General features: G+C 35.3%; 1 protein-coding gene across 1 annotated transcript in view; it reads right to left on the bottom strand.

Moving 5' to 3' along the window:
* Nucleotides 1-1,200: 1,200 nt before the first annotated feature.
* ACVR1C (activin A receptor type 1C) overlaps nt 1,201-16,631 on the bottom strand; it is an 83,066-nt gene continuing 67,635 nt past the window's right edge. The window contains exons 4-9 of the mRNA XM_024735911.1: nt 14,246-14,476; nt 11,485-11,652; nt 9,990-10,146; nt 7,895-8,019; nt 5,509-5,639; nt 1,201-1,326 (exon numbers count right to left, since the gene is read on the bottom strand). Coding sequence (XP_024591679.1) covers nt 1,201-1,326; nt 5,509-5,639; nt 7,895-8,019; nt 9,990-10,146; nt 11,485-11,652; nt 14,246-14,476 — 938 coding nt within the window. The remainder of the gene's footprint in view (nt 1,327-5,508; nt 5,640-7,894; nt 8,020-9,989; nt 10,147-11,484; nt 11,653-14,245; nt 14,477-16,631) is intronic.

Raw genomic sequence — 16,631 nt, 5'->3', positions numbered from 1 at the left:
TTATCATATTTCATTTAAGAGTTTTCTTAATTTTTCCTCAAAATATCCCCTAGTAGCCTCTTCCTTTTCCGTTCTTCTCTTTCTAAATGTATATGTACAAAAGTAGTAGGGACCTCTGCAATACATCTTAAAGACATCTCTGACAATTTATGACCTTATGACTGATTAATGTCTGGAAGTATTCAGAGAACATTAAAACTCATCTGACAAATAGGGTGACTATGGAATTTCTATGAGGAAAATGTCAGTGGATATTGTCCTGAGAGTTCATACAGATCCATTATGATTCTGCAAAATAACTTAATTTGTCTTCCGTTTGACTAAACCACAAATTCCATCATGAAAGATGTTGTTTCTCCATAGGGAGAAAAAATACTATGGGAATTAAAGGGAAAGTAGGAAGCTAGCTAACAATCATGTGGATTATCATAAGATTTGGACCTAGTGCCAGCTCTATCACTAGCTATGTGACTTTGGGACATCTGTCAATGTCTCAAGGTGTCAGGTGTCTCGTTTGAAAATAAGAGAAAGTAACAACCTTGTGACTTCCCAACTGTTTGCCTCAGGGGCTGTTGTGGTGGTGGATTATGAAGAGGAGAACAGGGAAGGAGAAACCAAGGAAGCGATCTGATCTCCCTTCCATCTTCCACCTGAGCAGTACTACTTTTACATGTTTTGTATACTAAAGTTCAGAGAAATATTTAATTTTTAAAAGATCCCGTTTAAAGAGAAAACCACAGATTCTATGATCTAAAGTTTTGTTTAGATATAACATCCTCCAGGCCACATTTTTAATAAACGTGTTTTCATCTCAGGAGAAAACAATGGGCTTTTATATTTTCTTTTCTATTCATTCATGTGCTCCTGATTCAAGTAAAATAAAACCTTAATAACTTTCATTATTTCATATAGCTTATTTTACACTTTTGTAATATGTTTCTTAAATAAAAAGATGAGTTGATGTGTTGCTTTTCAAAATAAAATTAAAGACAACATGGGGAGTGGATGAAGTCAACTCCAGCCCATACTTGACTTTAGTTATTTTTTTCATGGTGCCTTTGGGCACTTAAATACTGCACTGCATTATCTTTGAGGTAGAACAACAGCAACGATGACAAAACAAAGGCCAAAAAATTCACATAAAAAGGAAAAATGAGAAAGAAAGATGTGAGAGGTTTCTTTTTAACACAATTCTCATCATCAGGCTTTGCAGTCTTCTTTGACACAAAGTTGAGAAATAGTCTTCTTAATCCGGAGGGCGGTTAGGCGGGCTGCCCCATTGGCATACCAACACTCGCGCATTATTCTCCCCATGACTCGGAGTGCCTTTAAGAGAGAAAATATCAAAGTCTTTAGCACAAAACACAGTACGAGAGAAGAAAAGCCACAAACACAGGAATCGATGCTAAGCTCTGATACAGAAATAGTAAACTTAAATCAATATGAGAAGGAGATCAGGGCCAAATCACTTCAAAAATCCTGTCAAGAGTGTCTCCTCTAAGACAAGGAACAGGGCATCTCCCCCCAGACACAGACCAGGCGTCTCCACTCAGACAAGGACCAGAGCATCTCCCCTCAGACGCGGACCAGAGCATCAACCCTCAGGCAAGGACCGTGGCTTCTCCTCCCAGACAGAGACAAGGGTGACTTCTCTCAGAAAAAGACCAGAGCGTCTCCTCTCAGAGACCAGGGTGACTTCTCTCAGAAAGGGACCAGGGTATTTCCCCACTGACAGAGACCAGGTCATCTCCCCTCAGAGGGACCAGAGCATCTCCCCACAGAAAGAGACCAAGGTGACTTCTCTCAGAAAAAGACTAGAGTGTCCCTTCTCAGAGACCAGGACATCTACCCTCAGACCAGGACTAGGACATTTCCTCTCAGAAAGGGACCAGACTGTCTCCCCTCAGACAAGGACTAAGGCATCTCCCCTGAGAGGGACCAGAGTGTCTCCCCATGGACAGAGACAAAGGTGACTTCTCTCAGAAAAAGACCGGGCTCTCCCCTCAAACAGAGAAAAAAGTTTCTCCCCTCAGACAGAGACCAGGTCAACTTCTAGCATAGAAAGACCAGGGCTCTCCCCTCAGACAGAGCCCAGGCCATCTCCCCTCAAACAGAGATCAGGGCACCTCCTCTCCTAGGGAGACCAGGGTGTCTTCTCTCAGACAGGCCAGGTGTCTCCTCTCAGAAAGGGGCCAGGCGAGATGATCTCCTCTGGCTTCAGGCAGAGGCACAGGGCCCACTGATCTGCTAGATGATTTGAAGCCATCATTTGTGGACCTTGAAGGTAGCTATAGGAGATGATAGGGAGCCTTTGCTCAGTGGCATTTTGGTTTATGAAATTACACTATCATTTTTAAGGTCATGTTTGATTAGCATAATGTGAAATGATGGACCAGTTTCATTTGTTTTAGTCTTCTCTGTAGTGATTAGTTGTTTATTTGTCTTCCACCTACTCTGTTGAATGTAATTTTAGGAAAGAGAATATGGCCACCTTACACAACATCCTTTTAGAGTAAGTGAAATCAATTGAATAGCTTTATCTTCTTGAGATGATCAATAATTTTGAAACAATTAATCTTTTATGCATTTTACGTATGCATTTTATGAAAATTTTCCTCTTCTTTCAAGCTGCATGAAAATAAAATGCTTTCAATTAAGAAATTATATATGTTATGTATAAAAAAGCTAACAATTTCTGCCCTTGGGCTTTCAGAATATGTAAACTTTCTTTAAAATATTTGTAGTGGAATTAAAATCTTTTTTAAAATCCTGTCAAAACACAGATATTAATCCTATAGAGGGAGGCTATTAATCCTCTTTTAATTGAAAATTCTGGGAATATGGTAGAATGACACTATCTTTTAAAATATTCTAAGAAAGGGCATGAAAGACAAAAATGGATAAGGGATGGGTTGGAAATTCCCTGTGTTGCTCTGGATGGTAAGTACACACATATACATTTTTTTTTAAGTCATCCAACTATATACTAAGATTTATTCGTTTTATCATATGTAAATTATGCCACAATAAAATAATGATCTAAATACTAATATCAAAATTTTTGAATTAAAAAAAATCAGTATAAGTGAACTGGTAAATAAATAAGATAAATACTCAGAGGGGAAAACAATGAGAATGCATGAATCCAGAGAGGTATAAGAAATCACTGAAGCAAGGCATTGCTCTGATGGCATTTGCTGATCTCACAGTCTAGAATTTCAGAATTGATGGACCATATGTGAAAGACAGGAAATACAGCCCAAAGCACACAGAAGGTGTCAGATCAAGACATTTACAAAGTCCAGACTGTAAGGATGAATTGGTCTTAGAAGGAACTTTGTGAAGAAAATTGTCTAAATCTTTGATCTTGGTAAAGAAAAAAATCAAACCTTAGCCTTAAAACATTGCAGTAAGCCTGAGCTCTGAAAATTCACAAGAAGATGAGGAAATAAAGTATCATAAGCAAGAGTTAGTCAAAACAACAAACAGGAAAATCAACCTATCAAAACATTAGATGCTAGAATTAAATGATATAAAATATTTTAAAAATAAAGTACATTTTAAAGAGAAAAGTCTAAACATAAGTAAAAAGCAAAAGTATATTTAAAACAGAACAAATAAATGGCATTTTTCACAGAATCAGAACAAAAAACAAAGAAAATTTTAAAAAGAAAACAAAAACCCCAAAACAAACAATAAAAAACAAAACTAACATAAAAAAAAGGTGTCAAAGGTAAGACATGCAAAGTTTTAAGGGGCAAAACTATCATAACTTTCACACAACATTATACTGGAAATCCTAGAAACTGCCAATAAGAAAGGTATGAGTCCCCGGACTCTCATTATTTGGGGATATGATCATCTATGTAGGTACCCCAAAAGAATCTATAGTTTTATACCCTAAAGAAATAATTTTTACACACACACACAGCAGTATTGTTTTAAAAGAAACTAAAAATCACACATGTGACAATCAACAGTAGAGTGAAAAAAAGAAATTAGATACATACAATGGAATACTACACAGATATGAAAATAAACAGATTATAGCTACACATATATAAGGTAAAGTAAAAAAAATTAAGAAGAATATCTATAGTGTCATTAATATATTTCACAAATAAACAAAAGTTAGCCATATACACGTACATATATATATATATATGTATGGCTAAATTTTAAAGCAAAGCAAGGCAATAATAAAATGATTAGTTATAATAGTAGCCTCTCAGAGGGGTGAGGAATCTTCAAAGGTACTGGAAGTGTTCTATTTTTTAAACTTGGTCATGAATTCTATTATCTTTACATATAATTTTACATATATGTTAATATCCTCTCATATGCATGAAATGGTTAATATCAGAAAAAATTTTAATTTAATTTCAATTTGCTTATAAATGCCTCAAATTCTCTTTTCAAATGAGTATATAGGTAAGCTATCTACACAAAATAGAAATATCAGGACATAAATCTTGCCTTAAATAGGAAATGAGTTGAGCAAAACATGAAGGAGAGGAAAAATGAGGAAAAACGTAACAGTATAAGATATGACATATGACAGAGCCAAAACTAAAAGATGTCACCAAAAAAATCGCCTCAAGCATTACATTTAAATATGGCAGAAGACAAACAGTCATAATTGGGATGGGGGAGATTAAAGCATTAAAATAGTTGTGGAACTAGTTAGATGATTTATAGTCTTTCCTCCACCTTCCCTTTTACTTCCTGTGGGAGCTAGAGAAGTCTCTCTCTTCACACAGGCAGAACAAGCATTGCAATATGTCTGCTCTATGATGGTTACTACATGCGTGGTACAAGATGAGGAGATAAACAACAATGGTCCCTGCCATGGGGAAGCTTTTCTGATGGAAGAGAATAAACTCAAACTTCAGCAAGTTAGGGATTAGGAATAATTTATTGACTCTAAGGATGACTGAAATTGTAATACTCTGTGTAGCACAGACATCGACTACGCACCGAATATGCCTGTGTTCCCGACATTCCCAGCTCCCTTCCAGCTGGATGGGACTGTGTGACTCGTTCTGGCCTATGAACCATGAGTGGAAATGAAATGTGTCACTTGAGCCAAAGTATTAGAGAGCCAGTGTGTGACCCTCCAGCTCCTCTCTTCTCCTGACCTAGACCTCTGGAAACTATGTGTTTAGATAGCAGCATCGCAAGATCAAAGTCACCTGGATTACTGAATCACCACAGGGAGCACAGATTCCAATGAAAGCTGCCCAACCTATAGGGGACTTGGCATAGCAAGAAATAAAGTCTTGTGTGAAGTCACTGGGATGTCAAGGTTGTTCCTGCCACATAACTTAGCCTTATGATACTGACAGCTAAAGGGAATGAAATCCTTCTGAAGCTTATATGAAGACATATACCTACATACATGAAATGAATTGGATGCCTAGATAAAGAGGACTATGGCCTCTGAAAATCCACCCTGATACTTACCTCAAAATTATAATGGGAAAAATATACATAAGAACATAGCCTTACTTCACAGCTTTGCCACTGGTTCGGAATACTTGGTCGGAACTTCTGGTCACAGACAACCTTCCTCATTTCCTCTATTGAGGGATCTGAAGGCACCATGTCATAATAAGGCAACTGGTAGTCCTCAACAATTCCTATAAAAAAGTTGCGTAATAAATTTCCCAGTGTGAATAATAAACAAAGATGTTTACTTCAAGATAATACCAATTAAGTTTTCTAGGCACTAGTGGTACCCTGGAAAACTGGAAAATCAGGCTTATTAAAATTAGGTATCATTGTAAAACCAAAGATATAAGTTTAAAGCACTAAGTTGAATAGTTATATAAGTTTATGAAATTTTATACTATGAAAATTTATATAATTTTGATAATTAAACAAGTTATATGAGACAAAAGTATATGTAATTACTGTATAAAATATATAATTTTATATAATTATACATATATAATTTTATATAAAATATGTTACATTTACATAACTTAATTATAAACATATAATTTTATATTATGAAAATTATGTAAATTTTGATTTTTGTAAAATGCCGTTGTGCAGTTCAGAAGTAATATCTAATTACAAAATTTACAGCAAGACTCACTGATCTGTGAATGACGTATATTTCTCCATGAATGAAGTATATTTCTCCTTTTCAAAACACAATAGCTTTCTCTTTTTGAAAATTGTTAGGCAATCTTTTAAGAGCTGAGTTTTTTACACTTGGATTTTACAGCTACTAGATCTGAGAATGTTCCAGAGAAATGGCCAAAGGTATTTGAAGATGAACAGTTCAACATGAAGGTTAATATTTAAAGAGTCTCAAATAATAGACAAAGATTTGACTTTAATTATCAGAATGTTACCTGAGTTCAAGAATTTCCTTACAGAATCAACTGAATTAAACTATAGTTCTTTTAATTTAAATATTTAAGATTGGCATAATTTAGAAAATGAAATTCAAATCATGTTAACTAAATTACCATTTCAACTGTTGAAGAAAATTTAAGGACAAAAATCTAAAAGCAAATCTAGACAAATATCAGTATGAAATTAAAAAAAATAATAACATGTTTGAATCTTGCTATTTACCAAGCACCTTCCTAAGCCCTTTACATGTTTTAACTAATTATTCCTCAAAAGCACTGACTAAAGAAAGTACCATATTATCCCATTTTTACAGAATCAGGAAACTGAGGCACAAAGAGTGTCATGAATTTTCTCAAGGTCACATAGCTAGTAAGTGGCAGATCTGGAACTCGATCCCAGGCTTGGGGATTCCAGTGTCCATGTTCTGTTTCTGCACCACTCTAAGTCTATTGCTTCTGTGAATAGTTTCATCTTCCTGAATATTTTATTATCTAACCTAGGAATAAAAGGGGGAAAGCATGTTTTCTCATTCAAATATAATTTTAAACTTTTAAGCTTTTCATTTTTTTAAATATGAGATTTATGTAAGGCAAAATGACATCAATACAAAATGCAAAAACTGACAGTGGTTTAATAATGTCAGTTCTTTCTTTTTTTTTTTTTTTTTGTTCCACGTGTAGATGTATTTCTGGTGTATCCGTGAGGAGGAAGGCGATCTCCACGTCTTACTCTTCCGCCATCTTCCCGCCCTCCCAGTTCTTTCATTGAATGTTTACTATGAGCAGGCTCTATACAAAAAGCTTCACGTGAATTAATTGAATTAGTCCATTAAATCCTTAAAGCCCAAGAGGTCAGTTTTATTATCTTCGTTTTACAGATGAGGAAAGTGAGACCATATAACTCACCTAAAGTCAGACATTCAGGAAGTTGCTAAACCAAGGTTTAGGACTAAGTCTGTCTCACTTGAAACTGAAAAATCTAAATCATTTTCTACCAGGATTTAACTTTTCTCCACTGATGAAACAACTTCATCAGACTGCATTTACAGGGTTTCATCTTCCCAAATTCTTCCTCTCATTATTAATCTCTAAACTGCTGGGAGCAGTAGAGTCAGGAAGTTAGTTTTTGCTTACCTCTGTCCTCCACTTTAATCCCCACACATACATCATCACCGGAAAGAAATGAACAAGAAAAGCCGGAGAACCAGAAGACTTCAATTTAAGTCCTGCGGCCTTGGCAAGTCATTTAGCTTCCTTGGGTTTAATTTCTGATATAAAATAGGAATACAGCTCAAAGAAGAAAATTTTCAAGTGCTTTGCAAAGTATTATTATGGAAATCAGAATTATCAGGAGAACTAAGCGGTAATCACAACCTAAAATCTCCATTCTGTTCAAAATGCTCCACTTTTGCCACTGGAAAGATATCGCCAAAAGGTAATCTCTTAAATATTTAGAAACGATTCAATATAGTGCATTGAATTAGCGCATCAAGGAAAGGCAGACACAAAGAATATTTCCAAAATCTTACCTCCAACTGAACACCTCCGGGCTATTTCCCAGTAAACCAGACCAACAGAATAGATGTCAGCTCGTTTGAAGGACTCAAAGATATTCACATTTATTGTATCATCAAGCATTTCAGGAGCCATGTACCTTCAAAAACATGCACACTTCAGATTCTGTGTATGATTTTATAGCAGTCCAGTAACACACAATGTTAATAAATCCTGATATACAATATGTTAAGGCAGTTTACATCAAATTTACAGGTTGATCTGAGCCACTATAATAGAATAAAATTAAGTATGATGCTAACTGGACTTCCCTGGTGACACAGTGGTTTAGACTCCGCGTTCCCAATGCAGGGGGCCAGGGTTCACTAAGTGTGATGCTAACTGTAAGTTTTTTGTAGGAGTCCTTTATAAGATTAAGAAAGTTTCCTTTCATTTCTAGTTTGTTGGGAGTGTTTATCAATAATGGAGATTAAATTTATTTAAATGTTTTTACTGCATCTATTGACATAATTGTGTTTTATTTATTTATAAATTTATTTAATTATTGAACGATAATTTTAAAAATATTTTAAATAGAACTAGAGATCATCCTAGTGTTAAAGCCTGTGGGCCAGGAGCCAAATACTTGGAAAGCACTCAATAGGAAAGATGGAACTCAATTCCCCGTAGTTTGTAGCCAAGAAAGCTCCTTGAGGGCAAGGAGTATGTTCTATTCATCATGGTGGGCCCAGTGCTCCAACACAGTGCTCAGCATCATTCCACAAATACCTGCTCTGAATGAACAATGTTATTAAACATTGGCTCCAAAACATATATTCATATTATATATTGGCTCCAATAAAATTACAGCCTTGCTTGAATAGGACTAAATTAAAAATTCTACAGTCCCTGGGACCTGACTGAGCCTAGCTGTCTTAGGGATATTTCAAGGATTTCTCAGAATATTGAGGTGAGGATGCAACACTCTCCCCAATATTTTAAAAGCTTTAGATTCTCTGAAGGAATCCAGCATCCCAGACTTCCCTGACGGACAAGTTAAAACTTGCTTTTTAAAGGGAAAAAAGAAGAGGTCCCTTAGGGCTGCCCAGTCTGAATAAATTGTCCTGAAGTGTTTCTGGGGCCCCATTAAAGTCTCCCAGGGAACAAAGTGAAGGACTCAGAGGGACTGGCCTGGAATCTCAAATATGGCTTGTAGGCTAACTATACCAGCTTAGAAATTCTCTACTCTCAAGGGCCTTTAACAACTCCAGGAAAGTGTTTTGGTTATTTCTGATTTCAAGGTCAAGAAACCTGGAATTATGCCAAAGTAGCACAGATCCTGAAATTCAAATGAAAGGAAACAGAAGTATGCTGGCCATATGGCCACAGTCTGGCTATAATAAGAAAACACCAGGAATCCCATTACTAATGGGTCTGTCCTGACATACGTGTGGTATGCTCTATATAAATCATGCTTGTTCTTAACTTTCAGAGATTCTGTTCCTTGAAAGTGGGAATTGTGTCCAAACTCATATTACCTTAATACACATCAACTGGGCAGACTTACGGATAAGTACAACTATAGGTAAATATGTTACATAAGATTTTTAAATATTGAGAGAATATTATATATATATATATCACCTATATTATATAGATATATATATTATATCACCTACCTAGTTCAGTGTATTGATTCTATATCTGTTGTTAGGACCTGAATGTATAGAACTAGCCCTGAGTTTCAGTTCATTTACGAGGTATTGAAGTATTGATATAAAGGCTTTGGAGGAGCTATACACTGCTAACATTTTTTTCCTCCTCTCTGTAGGAAAACTATTCTCAGATGTGGCACGCTAAAAATAATATATCACCATCACTTCCACCATTCCTTTCCACTGGACTCGCCACACAAATAGCTTCTTCCTATATGACCAAATGCCAACTCTTCTTGCTTTATAACCATTGTGCCACTGATTTCTCGGTGACCCAGAGAAGACTTCTTGCTTTCTTGGGCCTAATGGTTTCCCACTTTGGATTTGCACCCACCTCCCTGTACACATATCCCAGGCATTCATGTTTATGGGGCAGTCATAAGTCTCAGTATGCTACCAAAGTAAGTTATCTTACCTTTTGGTTCCTACTTTAGGATTCTGAGGTATGTCAATAGTGTTCAGTATTGAATCATGCTTCACAGCCAACCCTAAGTCTGCTATGGCACAAGTTTCACATTTTTTCACTAAGATATTCTTTGATTTTATATCTCGATGAGCAATAGCAGGTTTACCTAGGAAGCATAAGGTAAACATATTCACTTTTTTCATTACTGGAGATTGAACCTCTCTGAAAGGAGTCATCTTGAAGACTTGGCTCAAATGTTATCTTCTAAGAAAGGTCTTCCCTGACCCCCATTCTACATTCCAAGTCATTCTCCATCAGACTATCCCATTTTGTCTTCTTCATAGCCCTTATCACTATCTAAATTATCTTACTCATTCATATGCATTATCTGTCCCTCCCAACTAGACTGTAGGCTACATAAGGGCAGTGGCTATGTCTTACTCATCACCATGCCTCCAATGCTTAGAACACTAGGTGACATTTAGTAACCACTAGTAAATATTTGCTGAATAAGTAGGGAAAGTATTAGCATTGCTACGTCCACATAAGAACACAGCAAATATTCTCTTACAAAACATGTTTCAAACTTCTACTACCCTACACCGGCAGTTCTCAAATGGGGCCCAAAGATCCCTGGGGGTCCTTAAGGCTCTTTTCCAACTACATATCTGTGTGATGCCACATTTTCTTCACATACTTCAACCAAAAACAACATACTGGGACAGACTGAATGAAGAACAGGTATGAAAATCCAGACATTAAGGAGATTTGCAAAAGTGTAAAATGGCACTATTTTAGCTAGATTGGCTTTTGTACTACAAAAATTATGTAACTTTTAAAAATTATGTTATTTATTTTAATATTTACTTGGTTAATTATTATACTTTAAGTAAATTAATACATACTTTAAAATTTCTCAATTTTAGTTTCTAATATAGTAAATATTAATAGATATAACCCACATACACAAACTTTTGGGGTCCTCAATAATCTTTAAGAGTTTAAAGGGATCATGAATCCAAATCTGAGAAGCACTACGGTGACTAGACTGACTTTCTAGAGCCAATTCTCTATTAACTCAATAAACAGACGAGACAGTGTGTATTATTTGGAGTTCAAGTACATGATATATAAGTATTTTTTTAAGGTCAGAATAACTTTCTAATTATTGTAATTATCAAAGGTAAACAGTTAAATCATTTGTATTCTCTGAAAATAGAGCATTTGCCACTAAAGCAAGATCTCTCAGGTACATATTGTAAATAGCAAAGATAGAGCCACTAGGAATAAAAATATTATTATGGATAGTATACAAAATGACAAGTATGTAGATGAGAGTTGGCTATATCATGACAAAACCTTCAGCTTTATAAAATACCTTTAGTGTTTCTTTACATTTGATAATTGTTTGTAATAAACTAAAACACAGCTGAACACTAAAATACAACTTAGTGTTTCTATCCTCATATTCAAGGAGAAAAAAAATTAGAAAGAAAATACATACCTTGTGTACCAACAATCTCCATATGAAGGTGGGCCAGACCACTAGCTATTGAAAGTGCCAGTTTGATCATTCCAGCCACTGTCACTATGTTTCTATTCAAATAGTCATATAAGGAGCCCTGTTCATGATATTCAGAGACAAGCCAAAGTTGAGTCCAAGTTCCATTATCTAACAGGAAAAAGTTATTTTGTTGCTGTAAGTTTATGTTGAGAAAGAAGCCAAAAGCTTTTAACAAATGTCAGTGTTTAAAGCAAATCTGTGTTGTTAACAAAGCAAAGTTAACTCCTTCCGTGATAATACTTACAGTCCAAGTTGGTAGGGTGAAAATTCTCAGCGAATTCCTACTGATATATTAGAACCTGTTACGTGGACCCACCATCGCTATAGGAAGCGGTGAGGCAGTGATTCTACCAACTGAACTACTCCTTTCTTATTCCCTCTATATCAATACCTGCTGGTATTATGGCAACCACATTATGGCAAAAACTACTGAGAGATGCATTTAGGCTCAGCATTGTGTTATAAATTATTCTTGAGCTTTTAAGAAAGATTGTACCAATGAAAAACAGAAATATAACAAATTTACACAAAGTATTATTACTATCATAAAAGCTCTAACATTCCAAGGATGGTCATACTATTCATCTTTCAAAATATGAAATTTATGATTTCCCTCAAAGCTTAATATAAGTGCCAAACACAATTACTAGACCTCTTCAAATAATTTACCTTATTTAACCAAAGCTAATCCAGTTTATAAAAGATTTTTAGCAGACGAGAAATTAGCCTAAAATTTCTCTAGGTATTAGGGTCCCTAGACTTAGCTTTAGCTTTCAGAATCAGATGTCTACAATAGCCCTGGGAAGTCCTGACCAGTTTTGATCCTCAGTGAAAGGGAACTATAATTAAAGAACATTTGCTAAGGAATTTTTGTACCTAGTGCTTTATGTGCAAGAGCTCCTGGTTATCCAAGTATTTAATTTCCAAATCCAGGTAGTGATAACATTTCCTAGGGATGCAAAAATCAACATAACATGATAAAGTTCACTAATAAACTGACCACATATAAAACTAACACTTACACCTCTCTCCCTGCTTAACACCAGTGGCTATCTTTGCCCTCTCGTATCAATGTCTTTGTCAGACAGTTGACTAAACTAAAGAGTGAAACTGTAAATGTTGCAAAAGATATAGAAATGCATGAAAATGAAAGTGACGTTACAGACCACTTGGAATCAAAGCCACTAACAAGTAAGCCATTGACACAGGTAGACCAGTTAAACTGAAGAAGAGACAATCAAGGGTGATCTTTGCTGTGCATATTGTTTTATAATCCAATAGATGTCATGATTAAATTAGCTCTATCAGGATGATCCATATAACTGCAGTCATTACTGCTTTCATAACATTGCGAATGAAGCTAACCAGTAGATAGTTTAGCTCAATGTTACGAAGAAAAAGTAAAAGTTCTTAACAGCTTAATAAGAAATGTTTCATTTTCAATAGTATAGTTAAGAATTTGGAAAGAACCTTTTCCTTTTTTAAGCTCAGTTTCTCCCTGGCTTGACTTGGCTTTATTCAGTTTCTCCCTGGCAAATCAGAAAAGACAAATCATCAGCAAACATAACTACGGCCAAAATGTATAATAGCACTAAACTTCTCTTTGGCCATCTAATTAATCATAAATACTTTCATGATCAAGCTTATATTAAATAGAAATAACCATAGATTTTAAATTTTCCTAGGTAATGGTAGGTTTCTGATAGCCACAGATAATTTGTGGCTAGATAGATGTTATAATCTCCACCTCTCCCAAGTTCTTCATGAGTATAACTGATACAAATAAAAAAATAATTGACTGGATCAAGTTTTGCTCACCTTTGTTCCCTGTTTCCCTTTAAGGGAACTGTTGCACAGCTAAATGAGTAAAAGCTATGCAAAAAGAAGAAAGAGAGCATAGGTAATCCACAAACTCTATTATCTAGTTCCTGATTACTGGGCATATGCACAAAATTTTGTGACTATTGATTTAAATACCAAAAAGTTGATGGTCTGCTTATTCTACAAATCTCATAAAGCAGTGTTATTTGGGGTTGTTAATGTTAAACCTCACGATATAAACCATACTCAAAGTACATTAATTTCACTAAAATTATCTTGCTTGCCACCCTTCTAATAATGTTCATAGAAAACTAGAGTCCTGGAGTTGAGGTCTGTTGTACAGGTGAAAGTATAGTCCTAACAAAGATGAATATTCAACTATCATTCATTGGTATCTTTGTACCAGTTATCAAAATATTGAAATATTTCTATCCTGTTTAACTAACAGCTGCTATTCAAAACGTCCAATGGTATTCCTTTGTCCTAGACACCCAAAGCAACTCCTGAACCCTCAAGATGCCTCCAGATCTTTTTATGACCCAGCAACTAAAGGGATAAAACCTAGCATGGCAGGGTTCTCCCAAAACTCTGCTCCAGTTGAAGCTTCTGTTCTGGTTGGTTAGCTCCTGTGCCATACCAGTCATCAAATATTTTAAATATCAAGCTGGCTATAGTGTCATCATGACTTCATATCCCTCGTCTGCCCTGCTTTATTTTACATTTATTGCACATTTATCTGTGGAGAAGAGGAAAGCATTTTCTTTCCTCAAAAAAGAAATCAGACTTTTACGTAGATTTTATTAAAACAATGAGATTATTTATTCTCCTCTGATAGTAGACATAATATCTTATTTGCTGGACCCAATTAGACTGAAAATACCTTTGTTGTCAGCAGCAATGAAACCAAGGATGTTTTCATGTCTCAGCATAACGGTCTGATAAATTTCTGCCTCTCGAAACCAAGATCTTTCATCTCTAGAGGAGAATATTTTCACAGCCACATCTTCCCCGCACCATCTTCCGTGCCAGACCTCACCAAATCTACCTTTTCCTACTATTTCCTGAAGTACAATTGTCCTTGCAATTGTTCTTTGAACCAACAGAGGCAGACCTAACCAAAGAAAAGATGAAATTGATGATTAAAACCAAGTAATTGCCAGAAAATAACCGTCATGATGACCATTACTTTCACATAAAAAAGCAAACATTTAACCACTTTAGTAATTTTACTGATTTCGAAGAAATAAGCACCATTATACCAAACTTTAATTTAGTCCAAGCATGCTCAAAAAGTACTCCAAATTCTTACTATGATTTCTCTTCTCACATTCACAAATAAAAATTTCTTGAATATAGCCTGCCACTGCAGATATCTAATTTTCCAAAATTGTTGCAAATCTCTCTGATTTGCACCTTGAAGCCAGTCAGTTTGCTAAATACACAAAGGTTAAAAAGCATAAGCAGTTAGCCTCTAAAAAAAATATATGATTCCTAGTACAACAGAGAATGCTTTATGAATTTTTAAAAAACCAAGTTAAAACTGGAAAGTGAAGAATCGAATTCAATGATGAAGTGAGGCAATCATGTTACACTGAAAGCAAGGTACAGTCATAGAAAATATCAAATGGATATTTTCTGTGGAATAAAAGAAAGTCAAAGAAAATATATTCTGAATGTATGTAAAATGTTTAGGTTCTTTTGAACCAATAGCTTTACCTCTAGAACTCTATTCTAAAGATTTAATGAAAAATGCAGAAAAATTTATGTCAAGATATTTAATACATTATTACTTATAGAAAAAGTAAGGAAAAGTGTCTGATAATAGAAAAATTGTTAAGTACAGTGCAGAGGTTGAGACCACAGATAAGAAAGGCTTGGGTTCAGATTTCATCTGTGCCACATGGTAATCATGGGCAAATTATTGAACTTCTCTGAGCGTCAGCTTCCTTGCCTGAAAACCTGTGGGCAATAATATTACCTATATCATAGGGATACTTTGAGAATTAATAAGCATGGTAAGCACCTAGCACGGTATCTGGCCTATTACATGCTCAATAATGGTTTGGCACTTAACATTATGTCTAAGGATGGATTACTTAGAGCCAAAAATAATGATGCTGTTTATGAAGAGTTATTTCTTAATGACATAGGAAAGTACTTCTGCTATAATAAAAACCATACCTTGTTAAATGAAAAAGTACTTTTGTTAAAGACAAATAGCATAGCAAATTCTATCCATCTAAATAAGTGTACCTAGCTATTGAAAATATTCACGGGAAAAAGACTGAAAAGAATATATGCTAAATGCTATGATGGGTATTTCTATTTAGTGGAATCGGGGTGAAGTAAATTGTGATATTCTCCTTTCTAATTCTTTACATTTGCTTAATGTCCACAATAGTCCATAAATATTTATTACTCTTATAATTAGAAGGAAAATAGCTAAAGAGGTCACAGTATAATTTATTTGGGAAAGTCATGTTTAGTTGTCATTGTACTCAGATGGCTGGGAAACCCTTATAGCAACAACCCTGTAAGCTCCTGTAGGCTTCGACCTCTACTCCTGAAATGAGCCAGTTTATTCAGATGTTCTCATGTTCATGAGAACCACCCACCATGACTAAATAAGCACAGACTATAAATTTGCTATTATGGATCTCAACAATTAGTCACAAAGCCTCACAGCCAGAAAGTTCTTCTGAGATCATCTGGTTCAACTTTATCATTTAGAGATGAGAAAATTGGGGCTGTGTGGTAGTCAAAAACTTGCCCAGGAATAAGTGGAAGTCAGACCTACAACTAAAACACTGTTTTTCAATCCAAATTCTTATGCTGTCACCATTCAGTGGATATGACTACAGTCCTCCCCAGCTGGAAAGATTTCTAGCAGCAAACTATCCAGGATATTTTTGTAAGCCATAGTCAGTTTCACTACTTGCCACACAATGAAAGTTGTACTAACAATTATTAAGCCAAAGTACAATTTCAATCTCTCTCTCTTCCCTCCCCTCATCTTGCACACACAAACTCACAAAAGCATCACCAGGACCAATCACAACAACGATGACAACGACAACAATACCAACAATACAACAACAACAACTGGCTAGAGAACTAGATAAGCCAATGTTTTCAAACTGCAAATTGATTAGACACATAATCAATGCCTCAGGCTGGGGACAAAGAAGGATTTCATCTAAGGTACTCAGCACAGCAATTAAGTTGAGGCAGTAAAACAATGAAAATTGCTTCAGCATCTTTCAAAG

The sequence above is a fragment of the Neophocaena asiaeorientalis genome, unplaced genomic scaffold (genome assembly GCF_003031525.2).
Source record: "Neophocaena asiaeorientalis asiaeorientalis breed wild unplaced genomic scaffold, Neophocaena_asiaeorientalis_V1.1 scaffold72, whole genome shotgun sequence".
Taxonomy (NCBI): Eukaryota; Metazoa; Chordata; class Mammalia; order Artiodactyla; family Phocoenidae; genus Neophocaena; species Neophocaena asiaeorientalis.
Note: the sequence above shows the minus strand (reverse complement) of the source record. Positions and strands in the feature narration are given on the sequence as shown.